At 71.0% G+C, this 11,133-nt stretch overlaps 1 protein-coding gene across 1 annotated transcript; it reads left to right on the forward strand.

Annotated features, from left to right (window-relative positions):
- Nucleotides 1–2,222: 2,222 nt before the first annotated feature.
- On the forward strand, nucleotides 2,223–10,888 carry LOC309604091 (capping protein, Arp2/3 and myosin-I linker protein 3-like; the record flags this gene model as incomplete). The annotated part of the gene is given in 13 exon segments (XM_082339008.1): nucleotides 2,223–2,262; nucleotides 2,501–2,595; nucleotides 3,369–3,419; nucleotides 4,408–4,467; nucleotides 5,552–5,673; nucleotides 7,210–7,230; nucleotides 7,233–7,288; nucleotides 7,718–7,788; nucleotides 8,874–8,947; nucleotides 9,748–9,823; nucleotides 10,483–10,571; nucleotides 10,792–10,831; nucleotides 10,833–10,888. Coding segments are annotated over 13 exon segments (851 nt in total), but the record flags the coding sequence as incomplete, so codon positions are not given.
- Nucleotides 10,889–11,133: the final 245 nt, after the last annotated feature.

Here is an 11,133-nt window from a genome sequence, read left to right on the forward strand (position 1 = left end):
GAGGGACTGGTGGGCACTGGGGGGGTACTAGGGGGGTACTGGGAGGCACTGGGGGGGTGCGAAGGGGTACTGGGAGCACTGGGGGGCTACTGGGAAGGACTGGTGGGCACTGGGGGGGGTACTAGGGGGGTACTGGGAGGCACTGGGGGGGGGGGAAGGGGTACTGGGAGGTACCAGGGAGTACTGGGAGGGGACTGGGAGGGACTGGGAGGGACTGGGGGGGCACTGGGAGCACTGGGGGGGGGTACTGGGAGGGACTGGGGGGCATCGAAGTGGTACTAGGGGAGTACTGGGAGGGACTGGGGGGGACTCAGGGGGCACTGGGAGGCACTGGGGGGGTGCGAAGGGGTACTGGGAGGTACCGGGGAGTACTGGGAGGGGACTGGGAGGGACTGGGGGGGTACTAGGGGGGTACTGGGAGCACTGGGGGGCTACTGGGAGGGACTGGTGGGCACTGGGGGGGTACTGGGAGGGACTGGAGGGGTACTAGGGGGGTACTGGGAGGCACTGGGGGGGTGCGAAGGGGTACTGGGAGGTACCGGGGAGTACTGGGAGGGGACTGGGAGGGACTGGGGGGGTACTAGGGGGGTACTGGGAGCACTGGGGGGCTACTGGGAGGGACTGGTGGGCACTGGGGGGGTACTAGGGGGGTACTGGGAGGCACTGGGGGGGTGCGAAGGGGTACTGGGAGCACTGGGGGGCTACTGGGAAGGACTGGTGGGCACTGGGGGGGGTACTAGGGGGGTACTGGGAGGCACTGGGGGGGGGGGAAGGGGTACTGGGAGGTACCAGGGAGTACTGGGAGGGGACTGGGAGGGACTGGGAGGGACTGGGGGGGCACTGGGAGCACTGGGGGGGGGTACTGGGAGGGACTGGGGGGCATCGAAGTGGTACTAGGGGAGTACTGGGAGGGACTGGGGGGGACTCAGGGGGCACTGGGAGGCACTGGGGGGGTGCGAAGGGGTACTGGGAGGTACCGGGGAGTACTGGGAGGGGACTGGGAGGGACTGGGAGGGACTGGGGGGGCACTGGGAGGGACAGGGGGGGCACTGGGGGGGCACTGGGAGCACTGGGGGGGTACTGGGAGGGACTGGAGGGGTACTAGGGGGGTACTGGGAGGCACTGGGGGGGTGCGAAGGGGTACTGGGAGGTACCGGGGAGTACTGGGAGGGGACTGGGAGGGACTGGGGGGGCACTGGGAGGATACTGGGAGGGACTGGGGGGCATCGAAGGGGTACTAGGGGGGTACTGGGAGGGACTGGGGGGTACTAGGGGGGTACTGGGAGGCACTGGGGGGGTGCGAAGGGGTACTGGGAGGTACCAGGGAGTACTGGGAGGGGACTGGGAGGGACTGGGAGGGACTGGGGGGGACTGGGGAGGACTGGGGGGCTACTGGGAGGCACTGGGGGGGTGCGAAGGGGTACTGGGAGGTACCGGGGAGTACTGGGAGGGGACTCGGAGGGACTGGGGGGGTAGTAAGGGGGTACTGGGAGCACTGGGGGGCTACTGGGAGGGACTGGTGGGCACTGGGGGGGTACTAGGGGGGTACTGGGAGGGACTGGGGGGCTATTAGGGGGTACTGGGAGGTAGTGGGGGGGTGCTAGGGGGTACTGGGAGGGTACTAGGAGAGTACTGGGAAGTCCTAGGGGGGTTACTGGGGTACTGGGAGGTGCTGGGGGGGTACTGGGAGGGGCGGGGGGGGCTACTGGGAGGGGCGGGGGGGGCTACTGGGGATACTGGGAGGTACTGGGAGCTGCTGACTCCCCTCGGGCCCCTTCGGGTGGGTTCGGATCCCGCTCGGCTCCGTTCGGCTCCGTTCGGCTCCGCTCGGCTCCGCTCGGCTCCGTTCGGCTCCGTTCGGCCCCGGCCCCGGGTTCGGCTCCGCTCGGCTCCGCTCGGCTCCGCTCGGCTCCGCTCGGCTCCGTTCGGCTCCGTCCCGGGTTCGGATCCCGCTCGGCTCCGTTCGGCTCCGTTCGGCTCCGTTCGGCTCCGCTCGGCCCCGGCCCCGGGTTCGGATCCCGCTCGGCTCCGTTCGGCTCCGTTCGGCTCCGCTCGGCTCCGCTCGGCCCCGACCCGGGTTCGGATCCCGTTCGGCTCCGTTCGGCTCCGCTCGGCTCCGCTCGGCTCCGCTCGGCCCCGGCCCCGGGTTCGGCTCCGCTCGGCTCCGGACCCGAACGCGTTCGGCTCCGCTCGGCTCCGCTCGGCTCCGCTCGGCCCCCACCATGGCCCGGCCGGCGGGGGACGTGCCCCGGGAGCTGCAAGGTACCCTATAGCGTCCCCTATAGCCCCCCTATAGCCCCCCCCCCCCATAGCCCCCATACCCCACGGGGGGCTGTGCCCCCCTATCTCCCCATAGCCCCCCCAACCCCCCCCCCAGGACCCCCCATGGAGTCCCCTACAGCCTCCCCTACAGCCTCCCCTACAGCATCCCCTATAGAGCCCCTATAGAGCCCCTATAGAGCCCCTATAGAGCCCCTATATAACGCCCCCCCCCCCCCAGAAAGCATCCGGAGGGTCCTGGGGCGGCCCCGCATCCACCTGCTGCTGCCGGCCCGCCTGGAGAGCCAGCCCCGGCGGCTGGAGGAGAGGGTGCTGGTGGGCACTGGGGGGCACTGGGGGGCACTGGGAGGGACTGGGAGGGGCTGGGAGGGGCTGGGAGGGGCTGGGAGGGGGAATGGGGGCACTGGGAGGCACTGGGAGGGACTGGGAGGCACTGGGAGGGGGAGTGGGGGCACTGGGAGGCACTGGGAGGGACTGGGAGGGGGGAATGGGGGCACTGGGAGGCCCTGGGAGGGACTGGGAGGCACTGGGAGGGGGAGTGGGGGCACTGGGAGGCACTGGGAGGGACTGGGAGGGGGGATTGGGGGCACTGGGAGGCACTGGGAGGGACTGGGAGGGGGAGTGGGGGCACTGGGAGGGACTGGGAGGGACTGGGAGGGGGATTGGGGGCACTGGGGGGCACTGGGAGGGACTGGGAGGCACTGGGAGGGGGAGTGGGGGCACTGGGAGGCACTGGGAGGGACTGGGAGGGGGATTGGGGGCACTGGGAGGGGGATTGGGGGCACTGGGGGGCACTGGGAGGGACTGGGAGGGGGAATGGGGGCACTGGGGGGCACTGGGAGGCACTGGGAGGGGGATTGGGGTCACTGGGGTCACTGGGAGGGGGATTGGGGACACTGGGGGGCACTGGGAGGCACTGGGAGGGGGGAATGGTGGCACTGGGAGGCACTGGGAGGGGGATTGGGGGCACTGGGGGGCACTGGGAGGGATCTGGGGGTGACTGGGAGCACTGGGAGGGGATGCGGGGGTGACTGGGAGGGCAGCGGGGGCCGTGACTGGTGTGACTGGTGCGACTGGTCCCTCCCCAGGTCCTCACCGCCTGGCGCCTCCACCTCTTCGGCACCAAGCTGCCCCCCAAGGTACCCTCGCACGGGGGCTCGCACGGGGGCTCGCACGAGGGCCCCCCTTGCACCAGCGTCTGCACGAGGCCTCGCCTGAGCCCTTGCACGAGGCCTCGCACGAGCCCGGAGCCTTGCACGAGCCCTTGCACGAGCGTCTGCCCTTGCACGAGCCCTCGCACGAGCCCGGAGCCTCGCACGAGCCCTCGCACGAGGGTCCTCCCTCGCACCAGCGTCTGCACAAGCACTTGCACGAGCCCGAGCCCTTGCATGAGCCCTTGCACGAGCCCATGGCCCTCGTACAAACCCTTGCACGAGGGTCAGGCCTTGCACAAGCCCTCGTGCGAGCCCTTGCACGAGCGTCTGCCCTTGCACAAGCCCTTACACGAGCCCTTGCACGAGCCCGGAGCCTCGCACGAGGTCTCACACGAGCGTCTGCACAAGCACTTGCACGAGCCCGAGCCCTTGCACAAGCCCATGCCCTTGCACGAGGCCTTGCACGAGGGTCCTCCCTTGCACGAGCCCTTGCACGAGCCCTTGCACGAGCCCTTGCACGAGGGTCCTCCCTTGCACGAGCCCTTGCACGAGCCCTTGCACGAGCCCATGCCCTCGCATGAGCCCTCGCACGAGGGTCCTCCCTTGCACCAGCGTCTGCACAAGCCCTTGCACGAGCGCCTGCCCTTGCACGAGCCCTTGCACGAGCGCCTGCACGAGCCCGGAGCCTCGCACGAGGCCTCACACGAGCGTCTGCACGAGGCCCTTGCACGAGGCCCTTGCACGAGCCCTTGCACGAGCCCATGCCCTCGCACGAGCCCTCGCACGAGGGTCCTCCCTTGCACCAGCGTCTGCACAAGCCCTTGCACGAGCCCTTGCACAAGCGCCTGCCCTTGCACGAGGCCTCGCACGAGCACTTGCACGAGCCCGGAGCCTCGCACGAGGCCTCGCACGAGGGCCCCCCCTCGCACGCCCCTCGCACGCCCCTCGCACGAGGGTGACGGGTCTCTCGCAGGCCTCGGGCTCCTTCAACGTGCTGGAGATCCGCTCCATCAGCGCCCCCAGCCCCACCCAGGTACCCCCCAGTACGGCCCAGTACGGCCCAGTCCCCTCCCAGTACGGCCCAGTCCCCTCCCAGTACGGCCCAGACCCCTCCCAGTATGGCCCGGTCGCCTCCCACTGCCTCCCAGTTACCCCCCCAGTGCCCCCCGGTAACCTCTAAGGCTCCCCCAGTGCCTCCCAGTATATCCCAGTAACCCCCAGGGCCTCTCCCAGTCCCCTCCCAGTATATCCCAGTGCCCACCCCCCACCCCCCCCAGCGCTATTTAGCCCCCTCCTAGCCCCCCCCCCCCCCCCCCCAGTGCCCTCCCAGTATATCCCAGTGCCTCTCAGTCTCCTCCCAGTCCCCCCCCAGCCCCTCCCAGTGCCTCCCAGTCCCCTCCCCGGCCCCTCCCAGTCTGCCCCCGGCCCCTCCCGGTGCCTCCCAGTATATCCCAGTGCCTCCCAGTCCGCCCCCAGCCCCTCCCGGTGCCAGCCCCTCCCCTCCCAGTCCCCTCCCAGTATATCCCAGCCCCTCCCAGTCCCCCCCCGGCCCCTCCCAGCCCCTCCCAGTATATCCCAGTGCCTCCCAGTCTCCCCCCAGCCCCTCCCAGTCCCCTCCCCGGCCCCTCCCAGTGCCTCCCAGTATATCCCAGCCCCTCCCAGTCCCCTCCCCAGCCCCTCCCAGTCCCCCCCCCGGCCCCTCCCAGTGCCTCCCAGTATACCCCAGTGCCTCTCAGTCTCCCCCCAGCCCCTCCCAGTGCCAGCCCCTCCCCTCCCAGTGCCTGCCAGTATATCCCAGCCCCTCCCAGTCCCTCCCAGGCCCCTCCCAGTGCCTCCCAGTATACCCCAGTGCCTCTCAGTCTCCCCCCAGCCCCTCCCAGTGCCAGCCCCTCCCCTCCCAGTGCCTGCCAGTATATCCCAGCCCCTCCCAGTCCCCTCCCCGGCCCCTCCCAGTGCCTCCCAGTATACCCCAGTCCCCCCCGCAGCCCCTCCCACTATATCCCAGCGCCCCCTCAGCGCCATTTAGCCCCCTCCAGCTCCCTCTCAGCCCCCTCCCCGTGCCCCCCAGCCCCTTCCCAGTGCCTCCCAGTGCCTCCCAGTAGCCCCAGTTCCGGCAGGTGCGGGTGGAGACGGAGCGGGGCCCCTTCCCCTTGGCCTTCGCCAGCCCCGAGGCCGCCGCCCGCCTGACCCGGGCCCTGGGGGCCGCCCTGGGGAGGGCCCTGCCCAGCGCCCCCCCGCCGTGAGTGCACTGGGTTGTACTGGGAGGGACTGGGGGGGGCTGGGGGGGGGCTGGGAGGGACTGGGAGGGGGCTGGGAGGCACCGGGAGGGGGTTTGGGGGGGCCAGGGGAGCTCGGGGGGGCTCTAGGAGGGACTGGGAGGGCACTGGGAGGGCACTGGGAGGGACTGGGAGGGCACTGGGAGGGACTGGGAGGTACTGGGAGGGACTGGGAGGGACTGGGAGGGGGCTGGGAGGCACCTGGAGGGGGTTTGGGGGGGCCAGGGGAGCTCGGGGGGGCTCTAGGAGGGACTGGGAGGGCACTGGGAGGTACTGGGAGGGCACTGGGTTATACTGGGAGGGACTGGGAGGGGGCTGGGGGGGGCTGGGAGGCACCGGGAGGGGGTTTGGGGGGGCCAGGGGAGCTCGGGGGGGCTCTAGGAGGCACTGGGAGGGCACTGGGATATACTGGGAGGGCACTGGGTTACACTGGGAGGGCACTGGGAGGGACTGGGGGGGGCTGGGAGGCACCGGGAGGGGGTTTGGGGGGGCCAGGGGAGCTGGGGGGGCTCTGGGAGGGACTGGGAGGGCACTGGGTTATACTGGGAGGGACTGGGAGGGGGCTGGGGGGGGCTGGGAGGCACCGGGAAGGGGTTTGGGGGGGCCAGGGGAGCTCGGGGGGGCTCTAGGAGGGACTGGGAGGGCACTGAGAGGGACTGGGAGGGCACTGGGTTATACTGGTATATACTGGGAGGGGCTGGGGGGGCTGGGAGGCACCGGGAGGGGGTTTGGGGGGGCTCTGGGAGGGACTGGGAGGGCACTGGGAGATACTGGGAGGGCACTGGGTTATACTGGTATATACTGGGAGGGCATTGGGAGGGACTGGGAGGGGGCTGGGGGGGGCTGGGAGGCACCGGGAGGGGGTTTGGGGGGGCCAGGGGAGCTCGGGGGGGCTCTGAGAGGGACTGGGAGGGCACTGGGTTATACTGGTATATACTGGGAGGGGCTGGGGGGGACTGGGAGGCACTGGGAGGGGGGTTGGGGGTGCCAGGGGAGCTGGGGGGGGCTCTAGGAGGGACTGGGAGGGCACTGGGATATACTGGGGGGGGGACTGGGGGGGGACTGGGGTGCTGTGGGGGGCACTGGGGGGCACTGGGAGGCACTGGGGGTGGCACTGGGAGGCACTGGGGGTTACTGGGAGGCACTGGGGAGCACTGGGGCTGCTGTGGGTGGCACTGGGGGATACTGGGAGGCACTGGGGGTGCTGTAGGTGGTACTGGGAGGCACTGGGGGTGCTGTGGGTAGTACTCGGGGATACTGGGAGGCACTGGGGGTTACTAGGAGGGCACTGGGGGATACTGGGAGGCACTGGGGCTGCTGTGGGTGGCACTGGGGGATACTGGGAGGCACTGGGGGTGCTGTGGGTGGCACTGGGGGGCACTGGGGGTTACTGGGAGGCACTGGGGAGCACTGGGGGTGCTGTGGGTGGCACTGGGGGATACTGGGACAGACTGGGAGGGGTCGCTGGGGACCCAGGTGCCCGGCCCCGCCCCCTCCAGGTGGCCCCGCCCCTCGGAGCCCCCCAGGACACCTCCCCCACCTCGGAAAGCTCCGCCTCCACCGGCCACAGCGTCTGCGGTGAGGGGGCGTGGCCGGGGAGGGGGCGTGGCCACAGAGGGGGGCGTGGTCAGGGAAAGGGCGTGGCCAATGGGCGGGTCTGTGGGGAGGGGTTGGGGTGTGGAAAGGGGGCGTGGCGTTGGGAGTGGGCGGGGTTTGCTCGGTGGGTGTGGTCGCACGATGGGGGCGTGGCCAACAGGGGGGGCGGGTGCGGCCTGGAGGCGGGGCTTTGTGGAAAGGGAGTGGGGTTTGGGGTGGGCGTGGTCACGCGAACGGGGCGTGGTCGACGAGGGGGCGTGGTCAACGGGGGCGTAGTCGTCAGGGAGGTGGGGGGTTTATGTGGGTGGGCGGGGTTTGGGCGGGTGGGCGTGGCCCGGGTGGGGTTTGGGCGGGTGGGTGTGGCCCGGGTGGGCGTGGCCAGCCGTGACCACGCCCCCCCGGGGGGGGCAGGGGGCTTCTCGGAGACCTACGCGGCGCTGTGCGACTACAACGGGGTCAGCTGCCGGGAGGAGGTGCAGTGGGTGCGTGGGGGCGGGGGGCTCTGGGGGGTCCCGGGGGGCTTTGGGGGGTCCTGGGGGGTCCCTGAGGGGCTCTGGGGGGTCCCTGAGGGGCTTTGGGGGGCTCTGGGGGGTCCCTGAGGGGCTCTGGGGGGTCCCGGAGGGCTCTGGGGGGTCCCTGAGGGGCTTTGGGGGGTCCTGGGGGGTCCCTGAGGGGCTCTGGGGGGTCCCTGAGGGGCTTTGGGGGGCTCTGGGGGGTCCCTGAGGGGCTTTGGGGGGTCCCGGGGGGTCCCTGAGGGGCTCTGGGGGGTCCCTGAGGGGCTTTGGGGGGTCCCGGGGGGTCCCTGAGGGGCTCTGGGGGGTCCCTGAGGGGCTTTGGGGGGCTCTGGGGGGTCCCTGAGGGGCTTTGGGGGGTCCTGGGGGGTCCCTGAGGGGCTCTGGGGGGTCCCTGAGGGGCTTTGGGGGGTCCTGGGGGGTCCCTGAGGGGCTTTGGGGGGTCCCGGGGGGTCCCTGAGGGGCTCTGGGGGGTCCCTGAGGGGCTCTGGGGGGTCCCGGGGGGTCCCTGAGGGGCTTTGGGGGGTCCTGGGGGGCTTTGGGGGGTCCCGGGGGGTCCCGGGGGGTCCTGGGGGGTCCCTGAGGGGGCTTTGGGGGGTCCTGGGGGGTCCCTGAGGGGCTCTGGGGGGTCCCGGAGGGCTCTGGGGGGTCCCGGGGGGTCCCTGAGGGGCTTTGGGGGGTCCTGGGGGGCTTTGGGGGGTCCTGGGGGGGGTCCCTGAGGGGCTCTGGGGGGTCCCGGGGGGTCCTGGGGGGTCCCTGAGGGGCTTTGGGGGGTCCCGGGGGGTCCCGGGGGGTCCCTGAGGGGCTTTGAGGGGTCCTGGGGGGTCCCTGAGGGGCTCTGGGGGGTCTCGGGGGGCTTTGGGGGGTCCTGGGGGGGGTCCCTGAAGAGGTTTGGGGGTCCCTGGGGGTTCCCGGGGGGCTTTGGGGGTTCCCGGAGGGCTTTGGGGGGGTCCTGGGGGGGTCCCGGGGGGCTTTGGGGCTCCCTGGGTGTTTTGGGGGGTCCCTGGGGGCTGGGGGGTCCCCGGGCAGCATCGGGGTCCCCCCCCCCCCCCCAGGACGTGGACACCATTTACCACGCCGAGGAGAACCGGGAGTTCAACCTCCTCGACTTCAGCCACCTCGACAGCAGGTGGGGACCCCCAAATCCCCCCCGGGACCCCCAAATCCCCCCCGGGACCCCCAAATCCCCCCCGGGACCCCCCCAAGACCCCTTGGGACCCCCCAAAACCCCCCAGGGACCCCCCCAAGACCCCTTGGGACCCCCCCAAAACCTCCAGGATCCCCCCAAACCCCACCCTGGGACCCCCCAAAACTCCCTGGGACCCCCCAAAACCCCTTGGGACCCCAAACCCCCCCCGGGACCCCCAAATCCCACCCAGGGACACCCCAAAACCCTCCAGGGACCCCCCCCCAAGACCCTTTGGGACCCCCCCAAACCCCTTGGGACCCCAAAACCCAGCCTGGGATGCCCCCAGAACCCCCTGGGACCCCCCAAAACCTCCAGGACCCCCCCCCCAAACCCCACCCTGGGACCCCCCCCAAATCCCCAGGGACCCCCCCCCCAAAACCCCATGGAACCCCAAAACCCACCCTGGGACCCCCCCCCAAATCCCCAGGGACCCCCCCAAGACCCTTTGGGACCCCCCCCAAACCCCTTGGGACCCCAAAACCCACCCTGGGACCCCCCAAACCCCCCACAGACCCCCCCAAAACCCCACCCTGGGAGCCCCCCAGACCCCAAAACCCCCCCAAAACCCCCCCAGGACCCCCCCAAATCCCCTGGGACCCCCCAAAACCCCTTGGGACCCCAAAACCCCACCCTGGGACCCCAAAACCTTCTCCAGCCCCCTCCCCCGGGACCCCCCCCCCCAGGACCCCTCAGGGACCCCCCCAATTTTTCGGGGTGCCCCCCCCCCAATTTGCCGGCAGGGACCTGGCGCTGGCGGTGTCGGCGCTGGCCTACAACCGCTGGTTCCGGGGGCTCTGCTGCCGCGACCTCCGCCTGGTGCGTACCCCAAAATCCCCCCCCCGAACCCCCAAAATCCCCCCCCAGGACCCCCAAAATCCCCCCTTGCACCCCCAAAACCCCCCCCGAACCCCAAACCCCCCCACTTGCACCCCAAAACCCCCCCTCCACTTAGGGGGGGCACCCCAGCTCTGGGGGCTCCTCCCACCCCCCATTTTGGGGGTCCCCAAACCCCTCCCCCCCCCCCCAAACCCCCATTTTGGGGGTCCCCAAATCCCTCCCCCCCCCCCAACCCCCATTTTGGGGGTCCCCAAATCCCTCCCCCCCCCCCCAAACCCCCATTTTGGGGGTCCCCAAATCCCTCCCCTCCTTTTTAGGGGGGCTCCCCAAATTCCTGCCCCCCCAAGCCCCCATTTTGGGGGTCCCCAATCCCCCACCCTCCATTTTGGGGGGTCCCCAATCCCTCCCTCCCCCCCCCCCCCATTTTGGGGTCCCCCCCAAATTTTGGGGTCCCCCCCTTTCCCCCCCTTCCCCACCCCCTCTTTTCACCCCCCCTTTCATTTCAACACATCCCCCCCTCCCCTTAAATTTCAAGGGCTCCCCCAAATTTTGGGGGGGGGGCAATTTTTGGGGGGGGGGGGTCCCCCCCTTCATTTTGGGGGGGTCCCCCCCTTAATTTTGGGGTGCCCCCCCCCCAGGGGGGGGAGGTGGTGGAGCAGGTCCTGCACGCCGTCAGCCGCTCGCCCAGCCTGGAGGAGCTGGTCCTGGACAACGCGGGGTTAAAGGCGTAAGTGGGGGGGGGGGGTGTCCCCCAAAATCTGGGGGGGGGTCCCCAATAATTTGGGGGCGTCCCTAAAAATTTAGGGTTCCCAGGTTTAAATTTGAGGCTCCCCCCCCCCAAAAAAAATGGGGGGGAAAAGGGGGTGGGGGGGGTTCTGGGGGGGGGTGCAAAGGGGGGGACCCCCAAAATCGGGGTGATTTTGGGGTCCCCCCCCCCCGTTTTGCAGGGACTTCGCCCCCCGGCTGGCGGCGGCGCTGGGGGAGCACCCCGCCCCCCCCCCTGCGCAGCCTGGTCCTGGCCCGCGGCCCCCGTCGACGACCGAGGTGGGAGCCCCCAAATCTGGGACCCCCCCCAAACCCCCCCGCACCCCCAAACCCCCCCTGCACCCCTAAATCCCCCCCCGCACCCCCAAACCCCCCTAAATCCCCTCTTTGCACCCCCAAATCCCCCCAATTCCCCCCTTTGCACCCCCAAATCCCCAAAATCCCCCCAGTTCCACCCTTTGCACCCCCAAACCTCCCCAATTCCCCCCTTTGCACCCCCCAATCCCCCCAGTTCCCCCATTGCA

This window comes from Platalea leucorodia, assembly GCF_965183815.1.
Source record: "Platalea leucorodia genome assembly, contig: HAP1_HAP1_SCAFFOLD_701, whole genome shotgun sequence".
Classification (NCBI taxonomy): Eukaryota; Metazoa; Chordata; class Aves; order Pelecaniformes; family Threskiornithidae; genus Platalea; species Platalea leucorodia.